The 16641-nt window shown below is 43.5% G+C and overlaps 1 protein-coding gene across 1 annotated transcript; it reads left to right on the top strand.

Moving 5' to 3' along the window:
- Positions 1-18: 18 nt before the first annotated feature.
- On the top strand, positions 19-14344 carry heca (hdc homolog, cell cycle regulator). Its single transcript, XM_007245447.4, has 4 exons — positions 19-491; positions 3086-4144; positions 10049-10203; positions 13915-14344. The coding sequence occupies exons 1-4, from the start codon at positions 275-277 to the stop codon at positions 14077-14079; spliced, it is 1596 nt and encodes a 531-aa protein (XP_007245509.4). The 5' UTR covers positions 19-274; the 3' UTR covers positions 14080-14344.
- The last annotated feature ends 2297 nt before the right edge of the window (positions 14345-16641 follow it).

The following is a 16641-nucleotide window of genomic DNA, read 5'->3' as shown; positions in this document are numbered from 1 at the left end:
ACAGAATCGGTTCTTTAATGAGTCGGACATCTCCACTTCAGAGACAGGAATCAAAACAAGCGGAGCGGACACGCCTTCGCCATGGCTCTCGGTCTGCTGTCAGAGGGAAGCTCGCTGTTCGGGACCGCGGTGGTCGAGCAGTAGCGGCTCCGCGGGCGCGTTCTGTCTCCACCCCGACAGACTCGAGCGAAGAGCGGGCTGCGATGGCTGGCGGCGGCCGCTGACGTACGGGCGGTCGCTTCTTCGACGAGCGAGCGAGAGCACGGCGGCCGCTATGCCCAACCAGAAGAGCGGCAAGGGGAAGAGAAACAAGCGGACGAACAGCAGCGGAGACGAGCAGGAAAATGGAGCCTCGGCGGCGACGGCGGCCGCAGCGACTGCAGCAACAGCGGCGGCGACGGCGGCGGCGGCGGCAAGCGGAGGAGGAGGAGCGCAGGGGGCCGTCGGAGCGACAGCGGGAGCTGCAGCAGCCCAGCTGACCGACAACAGAGGTGGGGGAACGGAGACAGCCCTGGGGGGCTTCCCCGTGTCCGGGCGGGGGAGTGAGAGAGGAGAACGGGGTGTGTGTGTGTTAGTGTGTGTGGAGGGGACGCATGTGTTACTAACTACAGCACACTAAATAAAGAAAAATCACCTTCGATCAGGGCCATGTCCGACTCAGGAGCGAGTCCTTCTTTCTGAATCACTTCTTCTCCACTAAACAGACTCGAGACTCGAATCGACTCACGAGTCCCTCTGAACTGAACCTGTTCTGGCGCCTACGCACGAAACAGCTTCGTGTTTACACTCCTGTTAGGGAGCGAATATCTAGTGAATACAACTTAAATAAAACGCTTTCACGAGGTAAACTCGGAGACGCAGCTAACACACTAACTATCCACAGAATTCATTAATCAATCAATTGATTAAATCATGTTCTGTGGACTGCAGCTGACTGTGTGTGCACTGAAAAGTACCTGAAACGAAAGTGAACTGTTGAATCAGGCGCTCGACTCGATTCACACAGACAGTGCAAATGAATCGGTTCGATTAAACGGATTCGATCTTCATCGTTTGTCGCGCGCTCTCTTTCTCTCAGGCGCGCTCGCGGATGTGTTTGTGTGTGTGTGTGTGTTGAGCGGGTCTCGGCACGTCCTATGCTGCTGCTGGGGTGCAGTGTGTGAGCTGTTAGGCCACGGCGCTGGGTTAGCCTGTCTCTCAGCGCTTCCTCCACGCCGCTCTGATCCTCAGCGCTGAGCAGGCCTCGCTCGGAAGGGCCAGATTATAAAGATTCATTTCCCTTTCTTCACCCAAAGCAGCAGAGCGGGGTAAAAGAGCGGCACGGGTAGCTCAGGGATCCTCACTGCTGCTGTCAGGGCTCAGTATAGAGAGGCTCTAGGATGGGTATCAGTAGCTACAGTCTGACCAGACCTCTGTGGTGTGTGTTCATATTAAATTGACTGCGGAGATATGTGAGATCAGGGGCAGCAGCCATTGTGTGTGAGTGTGTGAATCAGTGTTAACTGTGTGAGGGAGCACAGTGAGTCTATAAACTCACAGATGAATTTGGGTCAGTGTGTCCTCTCTTCTCTTATATAGGCCTACACACTCTCACTCCCACAGACACGCGCAGCTACACAGCATCTCAGGAACACACACCCCGTCCCCGCGAGCGTGTTGCATAATATTTTTTTAGTTCCTTTGAATGCCTGTTTTCTTTGTGTAGGCAGATCACCCACAGAGTTAGCGCGAATAGATCTCTGATTCTTAGAATTCGTCCAGATTGCATACTGTGTGTTCTATTAATAGATATGCATTTATGAATCGTTCAAGATCGAAAAAAAGTTATTGCTCATACCAGTCTTCAAATACACGAATCCACTCTGATAAACATTAATTTAATCATACTCACTGTAAAGACTGTAAAAGTCCATATCGATGATGTCTGATAAAAAAACAAGTATCTCCATTACTGTTAAACTGTCCTTTACACTGTGTCAAAAGTTCTTGATGAACGGACCAATAGAAACTCTTCAAAATCACCCGAAATAAACTCTTTTTACATTGACCTCCATCTCTCTCTCCTGTAAAGTTGTTGTTATGGAGATACCTTTTTTGATTGGACACACACATTGGTGCAATGCAAATTCCAATAAATGTGAAACATTTATTCAAAGGGTATAGAAAGGGGGCAATGCAGTTTTATAGGGGAGTATGATTGTTGTTCTCTTTCTTGACTTTGTAACCCTACTCATATCAAATCAATTTATATGCTATTAGATAACAAGGCAAAATTGGAATTTGTTTACAATTTCTGCATAATTTAGTAGTTATTTATGTTTAGTAGTTCAGATGGCTTGAAAATGAAAGTGTGTGAACAAATGACAAATTAACTTTCCATGTGAAATCTTTACATTCATTTATACATATATAAATACTTTATACTTATTCAATTCTGGCTCAATAAGTTTTTATAGAAAAGAGCATTTCACACCAAACCACTCTTCAAAACAGCTTGTCCTCAGACTTCAGAACAGCTTGTCAAATTACCCTTTAATACTAAAGGCAGAGCAAAATTCCAATGAAAACAGTTTAGCACTGTGTACCTGAATGGCGTTATCTTCATATACTTGATAAAGGTAAATTTATACTTCTGCATCGAATCTAAGACATAGCCTGATGCACACCTCCCGAGAAATGTAACTAGGTATCACGCTGCACGGACAGCAGCTGTGATTCGATTGCAGAGCCTTGTGTTTCTGCCCACAAATTCCAAGCCTTCACGGCTTAAACTGAGGAGCAAAGCAGGGTCATGTACACACAAGGGCAGAGGTATGAACACGCACAGTTGCTTAGAGCACTTGACTCGACACAAGCAGCATTAACCAGCGTTGACTGTTGTTGATTGTTTTTATAGTTTCCATGAAGCTAATTGGTAAAAATACTTTAATTTTAAAGTGTTATATAAGTATGTCAATTTTTAAACTGTTTGTCTATTTGGGTAAAAGAGAAATTAGATAACTTAACAGGTTATAATTGCATTGTCTGTCCACAGTTAAAAACTACTCTGGGAAACTTTACCTGTGTTTTCTGTTGTGTGTTGTAGAGGCACCATGTGCCACCCCACTGGTGTGTAGCCTGGGCCGTCCCGTTGACCTGGAGAAAGACGACTACCAGCGGGTGCTGTGCAACAGTGAGCACTGCCCTTATGGCAACTGGATGCACCTGCAGTGCTTCTATGAGTGGGAGAGCAGCATCTTGGCACAGTTTAATTGCATTGGCCGTGCACGCAGCTGGAACGAGAAGCAGTGCCGGCAGAACATGTGGACCAAAAAGGGCTACGACCTGGCCTTCCGCTTCTGCTCGTGCCGCTGTGGACAGGGCCACCTAAAGAAGGACACGGACTGGTACCAGGTCAAGCGGATGCAGGATGACCGCAAGAAGAAAGTGCTGCCGGAAAAGAGTGGCGCCAAGTCCAGGGAAGCAGGTGCCTCTGGCGGGTGCAGTGGGGAGTCTTCTGAGGAGCCCAAGAAAGGGAAGTCGTCCAGTAAACTGGCACACCGGGGCTCCAACCAGGAGCTCTCTCGTCGCCAGTCTATGGAGCGGCAGAACTCTCAGGAGAGATGCCACATGGGTGCAGCCTGTGATTCTCCTGGTCAGTCACCTCCCTCTGGGTTCTCCTTCTTCTCACCTCAGCAAGCTGGAGGCCCTCGCAGCTCCCGGCATCTGGGCGAGTTCTTGAAGAGTGCAGTCCACATGGAGGGTGGCCGGAAGCACATTTTGACCACTCGTGGGGGTGCTCATCCCGACCATGGCGCAGCGGTGGCGGCTGCAGGCCTGTGCCTGCCCCGTCTTGCAGCAGGAGATAACCCTGTGCAGTTCCTGCGGAGGCTGGACCTCTCTGAGCTGCTGGCACACATCCCCCGCCACAAGCTCAACACCTACCATGTGCGCATGGAGGACGACGCGCAGGCCGGCCAGGGTGAGGACCTGAGAAAGTTCATCCTGTCAGCGTTGAGTGCCAGCCACCGCAACGTGGTCCACTGTGCTCTGTGCCACCGCACACTGCCCATATTTGAGCAGTTTCCCCTGGTGGACGGGACGCTCTTCCTTAGTCCCTCACGTCACGAAGAGATTGAGTATGACGTGCCGTGCCACTTACAAGGTGAGAGTCTTAACTAATGTACTTTATTTCTTAATGTAATTTATTTCTGTTTATAGACACAGTTACATATGATGCAGAGCTGTACTTTCATTACCACTGTAAAATAAAACTGATAAGTATAAAATACCCTACTGTTCACATGTTTGTAATCACTTGTTACATTAAAGAATCTAGCTATTTTTTTTACAGTAACAGCTAAATGTTATAAAGAACAAAAAATGCAGTGTTTTTTTTTTTTTATATATATTTTTGGATTTATTTAAAATGTGAAATATGTTTGGATCAACAAAAGGTTACCTAGTTAGCTAAATGTAATTTTCTTTGTACAGTTTTGGTGTCAAGTCATTGTACATTCATTAATTAAAGCTTTGTTCTCAATGTTAGGCAGCTTAAAAAAGACAGGCTTACTTATACATGGGGAGGAACGGTAATATATAATAAGAGTTTTTATTTAACCTTTAAATTATTTTTATGGAAAACCTTTTTCTGTGTCAGAAAAGATTGTTTACAGAATCCTAGCAAATGTTTCATTTATTTTTTGTTAAATTAGTTTCATAATAGTGGAAACTTCTGTGATTTATAAACGATTTAATATTGGACCGAACAATGTACTTTTCATTAAGTGTAAGATGATTTATTCAAATAAATGAACCAGACACCAGTCAAATCATATTAGATCAAATGATGTTAGTTTTCTAAATAGCAATCACATTCAGCATAAGCACTTCTGTAGCACTGAGCACTGTTATTGTCATCACAATTAATTAGTGTGATTGCAGTAATGCAATCACAGTATTGTTCTTCTTAAGTCTTATTCTTATTAGTGTGATTGCAGTAATGCAATCACAGTATTGATCTTCTTAAGTCTTATTCTTCTTCTTCTTATTATTATTATTATTATTATTATTCCACCTGTTTTTTGTCCGGTTAACTAGTGCCGCAGTTTTCGAAATATCGACTTCGTTCAAAAGAGAAAACGTGCGTCCATATCGGGAATGGTGGGCTTGTATACAGCTTTCCGATCGGACTTACGTTTTTCGTAAAAACTTCGTAAGTACGCGATTTTTTGCCCATTGAAAATGAATGGGCAGAACTTTGCACGCCCGTGGACGTCGCAATTTTTGAAATACGAAGATGAAACCAATTGAGGACCTGTAGAACTTATTGAGCTCTTTCCGAAAATATGTGTTACGAAAAGTTACGTCGAACGGATTTCGTACGATTGTCGTACGAAGTGGCCCCATTGGAATGAATGGGGCCAATCGGAGGACGGCAGCTAGATCGAAGGACAGGTAGCTAGAACTCCAGTACTGTGTGTAATGGAGCAGCTATGGGATAAAACAGCATTAGGTCAAAAGTTTGGACACCCCGGCCCCCCAGTACTGTGTGTAATGGAGCCATGGGTCAAAAGTTTGGACACCCCGGCCCCCCAGTACTGTGTGTAATGGAGCCACGGGTCAAAAGTTTGGACACCCCCGAACGGCCAGAGCAACCTAGCGTGCATAGCTGATTGATGTATTTGCACGTTGCGTAGCAACGTGCAAACACCATTTAATCACATTTATGCATATACATCACCTAGCAACACCTTAGAAACACCATAGCAACCACCCCGGATACCATAGCAACACCTTAGCAACCACCTAGCAACTGCTTAGTAGTGACCTACCAACCACTTAGCAACACCAAAGCAACCACCCTGGATACCATAGCAACACCTTAGCAACTGCCTAGCAACACCATAGCAACCACCTAGCAACCATCTAGCAACACCTTAGCAACCACCCCGGATACCATAGCAACACCTTAGCAACCGCCTAGCAACACCCTAGCAACCACCTAGCAACCACCTAGCAACACCTTAGCAACCACCCCGGATACCATAGCAACACCTTAGCAACCGCCTAGCAACACCCTAGCAACCACCTAGCAACCACCTAGCAACACCTTAGCAACCACCCCGGATACCATAGCAACACCTTAGCAACCGCCTAGCAACACCCTAGCAACCACCTAGCAACCACCTAACAACACCTTAGCAACCACCCCGGATACCATAGCAACACCTTAGCAACCGCCTAGCAACACCCTAGCAACCACCTAGCAACCACCTAGCAACACCTTAGCAACCACCCCGGATACCATAGCAACACCTTAGCAACCGCCTAGCAACACCCTAGCAACCACCTAGCAATCACCTAGCAACACCTTAGCAACCACCCCGGATACCATAGCAAAACCTTAGCAACCGCCTAGCAACACCCTAGCAACCACCTAGCAACCACCTAGCAACACCTTAGCAACCACCCCGGATACCATAGCAACACCTTAGCAACCGCCTAGAAACACCCTAGCAACCACCTAGCAACACCTTAGCAACCACCCCGGATACCATAGCAACACCTTAGCAACCGCCTAGCAACACCCTAGCAACCACCTAGCAACCACCTAGGAACACCTTAGCAACCACCCGGGATACCATAGCAACACCTTAGCAACCGCCTAGCAACACCTTAGCAACCACCTAGCAACCACCTAGCAACACCTTAGCAACCACCCCGGATACCATAGCAACACCTTAGCAACCGCCTAGCAACAACTTAGCAACCACCTAGCAACCACCTAGCAACACCTTAGCAACCACCCCGGATACCATAGCAACACCTTAGCAACCACCTAGCAACACCTTAGCAACCACCTAGCAACACCTTAGCAGATACCAGCCAGCACTGCAATCACACTCGCAGTTTCTGCAGGAACTGCAATCTAGTTATTATTATTATTCCACCTGTTTTTTGTCCGGTTAACTAGTGCCGCAGTTTTCGAAATATCGACTTCGTTCAAAAGAGAAAACGTGCGTCCATATCGGGAATGGTGGGCTTGTATACAGCTTTCCGATCGGACTTACGTTTTTCGTAAAAACTTCGTAAGTACGCGTTTTTTTGCCCATAGAAAATGAATGGGCAGAACTTTGCACGTCCGTGGACGTCGCAATTTTTGAAATACTAAGATGAAACCAATTGAGGACCTGTAGAACTTATTGAGCTCTTTCCGAAAATATGCGTTACGAAAAGTTACGACGTACGGATTTCGTACGAATGTCGTACGAAGTGGCCCCATTGGAATGAATGGGGCCAATCGGAGGACGGCAGCTAGATCGAAGGACAGGTAGCTAGAACTCCAGTACTGTGAGTGTATGGAGCAGCTATGGGATAAAACAGCATTAGGTCAAAAGTTTGGACACCCCGGCCCCCCAGTACTGTGTGTAATGGAGCCACGGGTCAAAAGTTTGGACACCCCGGCCCCCCAGTACTGTGTGTAATGGAGCCACGGGTCAAAAGTTTGGACACCCCCGAACGGCCAGAGCAACCTAGCGTGCATAGCTGATTGATGTATTTGCACGTTGCGTAGCAACGTGCAAACACCATTTAATCTAATTTATGCATATACATCACCTAGCAACCACCTAGAAACACCATAGCAACCACCCTGGATACCATAGCAACACCTTAGCAACCGCCTAGCAACCGCCTAGCAACACCCTAGCAACCACCTAGCAACACCTTAGCAACCACCCTGGATACCATAGCAACACCTTAGCAACCGCCTAGCAACACCCTAGCAACCACCTAGCAACCACCTAGCAACACCTTAGCAACCACCCCGGATACCATAGCAACACCTTAGCAACCGCCTAGCAACACCCTAGCAACCACCTAGCAACCACCTAGCAACACCTTAGCAACCACCCCGGATACCATAGCAACACCTTAGCAACCGCCTAGCAACACCCTAGCAACCACCTAGCAACACCTTAGCAACCACCCCGGATACCATAGCAACACCTTAGCAACCGCCTAGCAACACCCTAGCAACCACCTAGCAACCACCTAGCAACACCTTAGCAACCATCCCGGATACCATAGCAACACCTTAGCAACCGCCTAGCAACACCCTAGCAACCACCTAGCAACCACCTAGCAACACCTTAGCAACCACCCCGGATACCATAGCAACACCTTAGCAACCGCCTAGCAACACCCTAGCAACCACCTAGCAACACCTTAGCAACCACCCCGGATACCATAGCAACACCTTAGCAACCGCCTAGCAACACCTTAGCAACCGCCTAGCAACACCTTAGCAACTGCCTAGCAACACCCTAGCAACCACCTAGCAACCACCTAGCAACACCTTAGCAACCACCCCGGATACCATAGCAACACCTTAGCAACCGCCTAGCAACACCCTAGCAACCACCTAGCAACCACCTAGCAACACCTTAGCAACCACCCCGGATACCATAGCAACACCTTAGCAACCGCCTAGCAACACCCTAGCAACCACCTAGCAACACCTTAGCAACCACCCCGGATACCATAGCAACACCTTAGCAACCGCCTAGCAACACCCTAGCAACCACCTAGCAACACCTTAGCAAACACCCCGGATACCATAGCAACACCTTAGCAACCGCCTAGCAACACCCTAGCAACCACCTAGCAACACCTTAGCAACCACCCCGGATACCATAGCAACACCTTAGCAACCGCCTAGCAACACCTTAGCAACCACCTAGCAACACCTTAGCAACCACCCCGGATACCATAGCAACACCTTAGCAACCGCCTAGCAACACCCTAGCAACCACCTAGCAACACCTTAGCAACCACCCTGGATACCATAGCAACACCTTAGCAACCGCCTAGCAACACCTTAGCAACCACCTAGCAACCACTTAGCAACACCTTAGCAACCACCCCGGATACCATAGCAACACCTTAGCAACCGCCTAGCAACCACCTAGCAACAACCTAGCAACCACCTAGCAACCACCTAGCAACACCTTAGCAACCACCGCGGATACCATAGCAACACCTTAGCAACCACCTAGCAACAACTTAGCAACCACCCCGGATACCATAGCAACACCTTAGCAACCGCCTAGCAATACCTTAGCAACCGCCTAGCAACACCTTAGCAACCACCTAGCAACCACCTAGCAACACCTTAGCAACCACCCCGGATACCATAGCAACACGTTAGCAACCGCCTAGCAACACCCTAGCAACCACCTAGCAACCACCTAGCAACACCTTAGCAAACACCCCGGATACCATAGCAACACCTTAGCAACCGCCTAGCAACACCCTAGCAACCACCTAGTAACACCTTAGCAACCATCCCATATACCATAGCAACACCTTAGCAACCACCTAGCAACACCTTAGCAACCACCCCGGATACCATAGCAACACCTTAGCAACCGCCTAGCAACCACCTAGCAACACCTTAGCAACCACCCCAGATACCATTGCAACACCTTAGCAACCACCTAGCAACCACTTAGCAACACCTTAGCAACCAGCCTGGATACGATAGCAACACCTTAGCAACCACTTAGCAACACCTTAGCAACACCATGGCAGATACCAGCCAGCACTGCAATCACACTCGCAGTTTCTGCAGGAACTGCAATCTAGTTGTTATTATGGGTTCCATTACGTTTAGAACGAGATGAAAATTCACACAGCGGATGAGCCAGATTGGAGAACAGTGAGTGTCTGTTGGGTTCTTAGCCCTGGGGTGCCTAAATAATCAAGTCATGTGTGGTCATAAAATGGAATAAATGGGAAAAGTGAATCACACTGACTGTAATGCAGGGTGAAACATTGTTGGAAATATTGCACCAGGGACATTTGGAGAAGCTTTTAATCTTTACCTGTGTGGCATAAATGTTACCACATAGTGATGCCTGATGTGTTGTATTTTTATAATTTACTTCTTTGATCAGAGGCAGGAAATATGGTTAATATTATGAAGCTATAAACAGAAAAAGTTTCATAAATTGAGTAATATTATGTTTACAGTTCCTATAATCCTATAAATCTCATGTTTCTGAAGGGAGGCTCATGCACCTGTATGCTATCTGTGTGGACTGTCTGGAGGGAGTGCACAAAATCGTGTGTATAAAGTGCAAATCTCGATGGGACGGAAGCTGGCACCAACTGGGCACGATGTATACATATGACATTCTGGCTGCTTCACCTTGTTGCCAGGTATGTAGTGTTTATAATGCTATTCACTATTGTTAAATTTAAGGTGTTTTATTAAATTATGAATATAGATACATGTCCTATGATTTGTTGGTATATATTTTTGCAATTATTATGATCTGGTGTGAATATTTTTTTATAATGTCTTTAATGCTAACAGCTTTACTGGTGATGCTATCTGTGTACTGAGAAAGATAAATCTCTGAATGTTGATGAGAGCAGCACCGACATTTACAGTGGGTACGGAAAGTATTCAGACCCCCTAAAAAGTTTTGCTCTTTGTTTCATTGTAGCCATTTGCTAAAATAATGCAGAAATTTTGCAAATTTATTAAAAAAGAGAGATTGAAATATCACAATCATAAATATTCAGACACTTTGCTGTGACACTCATATTTAAATCACATGCTGTTAATTTCTTCTGATCCTCTTGAGATGATTCTACTCCTTTACTTGAGTCCAGCTGTGTTTATTAAACTGATTGATTAGGAAAGGCACACACCTGCGTATATAAGAGCTCACAGCTCACAGTGCAGGTCGGAGCATATGAGTCATGAGGTTGAAGGAACTGTCTAAGAAGCTCAGAGACAGAATTGAGGCAAAGCACAGATCTGGCCAAGGTTACAAAATAATTTCTGCAGCACGCAAGGTTCCTAAGAGCACTGTGGCCTCCATAATCCTTAAATGGAAAACGTTTGGGACGACCAGAACTCTTCCTAGACCTGGCCATCCAGACAAACTGAGCAGAAGAGGCTTGGTGAAAGAGGTAAAGAAGAACCCAAAGATCACTGTGGCTGAGCTACAGAGATGCAGGAGGGAGATGCAAGACATATGAAAGCCCACATGAAGGAGTCCCAGACTATGAGAAATAAAATTCTCTGCTCTGATGAGAAAAAGATTGAATATTTAGGTGTTAATTCTAAGTGGTATGTGTGGAGAAAACCAGGCACTGCTCATCACCTGCCCAATACAACCCCAAAAGTGAAATATGGTGGTGGCAGCATCATGCTATGGGGGTGTTTATCAGCTGCAGGGACAGGTCGTCTGATTGTAATTGTAGAAAGGATGAATGTGGCCACAGTACAGAGATATCCTGGAAGAAAACCTCTTACAAACAGACTGGGCCGAAGATTCACCTTCCAACAAGACAATGATCCTAAACACCCAGCTAAAATAACAAAGGAGTGGCTTCAGAACAACTCTGTCAGAAAAATGGCTTTCCACCAACGTTCACCATCCAAACCTGACGGAACTGGAGAGGATCTGCAGGGATGAATGGCAGAGGATCCGCAAATCCAGGTGTGAAAAACTTGTTGCATCATTCCCAAGAAGACTCATGTCTGTATGAGGTCAAAAGTGTGCTTCAGGGTGCTGAATACTGAGCGATAGGTCTAAATACTTCTGACCATGTGACAATGTGTGTCTTTCTTTTTTAATAAATTTGCACAAATTTCTATAATTTTGTTTTTTCCTGTCATGATGGGGTGCTGAGTGTACATTAATGAGAAGTAAAATAAACCTTTTTGATTATAGCTAATGGCTGCAATGAAACAGAGTGAAACATTTAAAGGGGTCTGAATATTTTCTGTACCCACTGTAGCTTCTGGCTAACAGATGGACCAGGTGTAACTTGTAATAAGAATAGACACAGTGGTTGGTCTGCTTTCCCTTACGTGAATTTTCATTCATTTTATTTTTATTTTAATCTTTAATGGTCAGAGTTTTTATAGTAAAATGGGAAGGTGTTGACTTAAGGGATGTCATGAAAACCAATACTTTGGTCTATGACAGTATGACAGTACTAGGTTTCTGTGGTATTTAAAGGAACTGAAACTACTGGTGTCTAAAGTAAGTTAAATTGTGACTCCCTTGGAACTGAAAGGAGCAGCATAATACCTCTTCATGTTTAGGGGGATGAAGAGTAAGGAAAGTAACCATAACGGGGGGAATAATGTCGAGAAGATCAAGAATCAGTATGCAAATGGTGTCATAGAGCATTCAGAATAAAAGAACAACTCAAATACAGATCAGTTCAGGGTGAGCGAGTTCCGTCAAAATCTTCAGAACCTCTTAAATGTTACCATTACTGTTTCTGAATTTTGCTTAAATAGGCAAACATTAGCTTTAGCTTGTTGAGGCTAACACTATGATAGCTCATGAGCAGTGACTTTATCCTCTGTGATTTTCTAAAAATGAGAAGCACCTAGCTCCAATCATCCGTCTCCTCTGACTATCTACTACAAACTCTGTTGGGTTTTACCTGCTTACAGCATGGTTTAGGTCAGTAGTTCAAACACTGATCAGTCTTTAAGAAAGGAAGCTGATACTGACATATAGAAATAGCTAGATCGCACTTCATGGTTAATTTTCAATGTTGAACTTGATGCTAGGTACCAGATCAGTGCTATTCTTGTTCTAAAGTTAAGTTAGTTTAATACCATTAGTATTATTTGTTTTAAACATTGGGAACCCATATGCCACTGTTTTTGTAATAATGATGTTATTTATTACACCTAGGTTATTTCTATTATTCCTTTTATATTTTTTAGGCAGCTGGGCACTGCAATAGAAAAGCTATTCCATCATTAAGTTGATTTGTTTTGCATTGTCCTATACCCCCAAAAAACTCTTTATTTTTCTAACAAGTGCTTAAACTGTAACACCATAATGTAAAACATTTCTGTGGTATATAGGGGTGGGCGATATGGCCGTAAAATAATATTCTAATATTTCATGGTATTTTCGTGATAACGAAAGAGATTAGTGATATGACAAAACACTAAATAAAAAAAAAAATCAAGAATACACTACTGCAACAAAATGAAAATACAATTTTATTATTGCATACTCATTGCACACCCCTAACTGAAATACAAAACATTTATCAGATTTGTAACAGAATCAATGATTCAGAATTTAATGATAATGACAATGCACTCCAAATTTCTCCATGTATCCAGGATTAAAGTAAAATAAATGATACTGGACCGATATAATCTGTCTCTAGTAGATATATAGCGGCAAATAAGAACAGTTTGATTTTTCTTTTGCTAAAAACAGAAAAATGTAGTTCCCTGATGTGATAATTAGGGGTGGGTGATACGGCACGATATTTCAGGTTATAACCTTGTTCACGATATTCAAAAAATATTTTAGACGAGACTTAATGCACAGAATCAGTGTTGGGTACTGACTACCAATCATAACATTCCTAGCTGACCAAATTGTCACATGAGGATTCTCTGTAATAATATATAAGGAAATAATTCCAGAGTTGCAACTGTCTGATGTTGGTGTGCTTTTTTTTTATTTTTTAAGAAGTTTAGTTCAGCCTTGTGGGTTTCAGTTCCTTATCCCAAACCACCATCATGTGTACTGATTCAATACAAGTGTTTCCTTGCTATAAAAGATTTGCTGACCTTCACATTATATTAATGATGAAAAATTTACATATTTGGCATGGATTGCTCCTTCAGCGTGCTACTACAAATGTTGAATGTTAAGATGTATTTAAATAGAGATGTAAGAAGAATCATGGCTCTAAAAGAGAAGCAAATTTAATTGATGAAAATTAATTCATCAATTAAATTCATTTAAAATCAGGTAATGGTTGGCTTTATTTGCCTTGCTGCAAAACACAGCAGCTCAGAAAGTGTCAGAATATTCAAATCAATGTTCTGTTGAAATGGTGTCACCTCTTTCTGTGTTCTCGCAGGCCAGACTGAACTGCAAGCACTGTGGAAAGCCTGTCATTGACGTCCGAGTGGGCATGCAGTATTTCTCTGAGTACAGCAATGTACAGCAGTGCCCACACTGTGGCAATCTGGACTATCACTTCGTCAAGCCATTCTCCTCCTTCAAAGTACTCGAAGCTTATTGACAAAAGTTGTCTTTAGCTCTATTCGGACGGAAATAAATTTACATGGAATCTCTCTTTTTAATGGGGGCTCCTCTGTGATTTTATTTCTGTCCGGATTGACCATAGCCCTGTTAGGACTGGATTCTTTGGGGGACATCTGTATTTTAACATGTGTTCTCCGTGATAAAACTCACATTCAGGTGGCAATAAAATTACCTTAAAATAAGAGAGTTTAGTACATGAATGTTTACATAACGTGGTCATGTGAGTGAATAAACAAAGAATTGGTTTTTATTTTTGTTTCACAATTCTAGTGGAGAATTTTCGATGGATATGCGCAATGTCGATCCCTAAATGCGTTGGTAGCAGCTGCCAAACCTTTTTACTTCCATAGAAAAGCCACATGTACCTGGAAACCAGAAGGATGTGTGCCTGGATGGCCTAAAATAAACAGACCACTAAACTGTGGTGGAGGAGAGAAAGGTGCTCCTGTGAAAACGACCCCAAGACCACATGTGAATACAATCCCATCTGTATAGAGCTCAACTTAGTGTTTTTCTCTCTCCTCTTCAGAAAAATAAGGGCTGATTTACTGCTTATCATCACTGCACTCTGAGGTGTTCTGTTAAATTTTAGTTTTGTTCAGATTCAGATGAGTGTTTTTCTAGGCAGATGTCCCCTTGCATTGCTGCTGTGTGCAGTATTTAGTCTCTGAGTTTATTCGTAAGAGAAACCTTTTACCAGATACTGAGTTTCCAAAATCGCAGCTTGAGAATTAAATCAAATTACTGTTGGAACTTTGTTTCACTCCAGACTGCAGTAAGAGCCACTGTCTCTTTAATCTTTAGGATCCCACAATGGAATGGTGCAGAATCATGTGACCTTATGTAAACATTTGGGTAATAAACTTGTCCTGTGGTAATTCAATAATTAAAAAAAAGATGTATTAGAAGCATCATTCTAATAAATGAATCCAGTCTGAATAGGGCTATTGCATGCTAGTTTGCTTTTTTTTCTATTCATAGGGTATCCATTTGGATGGAACTTTTTTGTGGGTTTTAGTACGAGTTGAAAAAATGGTGAGAATGAAAGAGAAAGTATGGCTGGTGAAATAATTGCAGAGGAAGTAGTGAGGGAGTTCTTCACTCATCTGTTCTTAAGAAATAAAGATTTCCATCTGGCATTTAAAACCACAAAAGCAACAAAAATACTGTGACAAGTGAATGTATCTGTATGCCAAATTTGCTCTTTTTGTACAAAAGTAACAAAAACAATAAAATACATAAAATAATTGTAAATTATGCATTTCTCTCTTGTCATTTACCTCTCACTGCAGCTTTGATGCTTTTTGCACATCATCGCTTGGACAATTGATTCATATGTATCCGTTTGATCTAATATCAATTTATGCATAATGAGAAAATTAATGAATTCCATCCCTCCCTGGGCCACCTAGATAATTATTGCTTTCCATATCAAATGGCTTCTCTCAGTTAGGCTGCCCATTAATAGAGATGGACAGCTCTTTTGATATGGGTAATGAAGAGCAGTGTCATTTAAACCTCTTTTGTCATATCCATCTTTGAGAACAGAGAGGTAATAAGAGTATGGTGTCAATGAATAACTGATTGATGTGTTTTTTTAGCTACACCAGGATTGTGAAATACAGCAAATGTCACCAACTAAATATTTTAAGAACAGTTTTCTGATGTGGAGGGACTTTATGTTTTTCATGCTGCAGGATGTAATGCTTTTCTGTCCTGATAGGGCTAATATTGCCTCCTGGTAAACCATTATATTCTGTAGATAACAGCATGCACTACCAGATTACAACAAAATATATATATATTCCAAATGTGATTGAATTTGTGCTGAATATGCAACAAAAAACACAGCTTTCGGTTTACACTGTAGGAGGCTTCATGGGCCCCATCTGGCGGTGGAAAGCAGAACATAATGCTATTGTTTCGACAGAGAACCCCTTACAGCAGTGACTCACAGCCCACTTGCGTAACCGAGCCCTTACTGCAAAGGAAGAGAATGTTAGTACATGTTAACACAATGTCCAGTCACGTTTTGTTGAGGGTGTCTTCTGCTGTCAGTGTCTTGCACACAGTCATTGGCAGTATTATTTCTATTTTACAAGAGCATAATATTTGCGTCATTGAAGGTCCTTTAACAATCATCTAATGGAAGTGTGTTTCCATTTAGTGTTTCTGAAGGTGCTGGGTTATTTTTCACTCCATTTAATTGTTGATACTGATCATAGATCAGTGTCATTAGATGCTGTGTGATGCTCCTGAACACGATAAACCTCCAATCACCATGGGCCTGAAGAATCCTCAGCAGAAGCTGCTGACCAGGTTTCCTGTCTGTCCTTGGTGAAAGAGCTGTTCATTGTAATATAATTTTACCAGAAAATTGAACACACACACACAGGCTAGTGCTTCTCTGGCATACCCCAGGTAGGATGGCTGCCTCATGCTGAATACTCGCAGACAGCCTGCTTGCCTTTTTGTAGGTTGTTCCCATGGAAACTGCTGCGTGGTGAGGAATCGGTGTGTATAGTAGAGCTATAGATCA

This window comes from Astyanax mexicanus, chromosome 1, assembly GCF_023375975.1.
Source record: "Astyanax mexicanus isolate ESR-SI-001 chromosome 1, AstMex3_surface, whole genome shotgun sequence".
Taxonomy (NCBI): domain Eukaryota; kingdom Metazoa; phylum Chordata; class Actinopteri; order Characiformes; family Acestrorhamphidae; genus Astyanax; species Astyanax mexicanus.
The sequence above is the reverse complement of the archived record's forward strand: the minus strand, read 5'-3'. Positions and strand labels throughout refer to the sequence as shown.

Coding starts and splice junctions, on each gene's coding strand:
- heca (XM_007245447.4), top strand. CDS start 275: ATGCCCAACCAGAAGAGCGGCAAGGGGAAGAGAAACAAGCGGACGAAC. Junction 492..3,085: donor CCAGCTGACCGACAACAGAG/GTGGGGGAACGG, acceptor TGTGTGTTGTAG/AGGCACCATGTGCCACCCCA. Junction 10,204..13,914: donor CTGCTTCACCTTGTTGCCAG/GTATGTAGTGTT, acceptor GTGTTCTCGCAG/GCCAGACTGAACTGCAAGCA.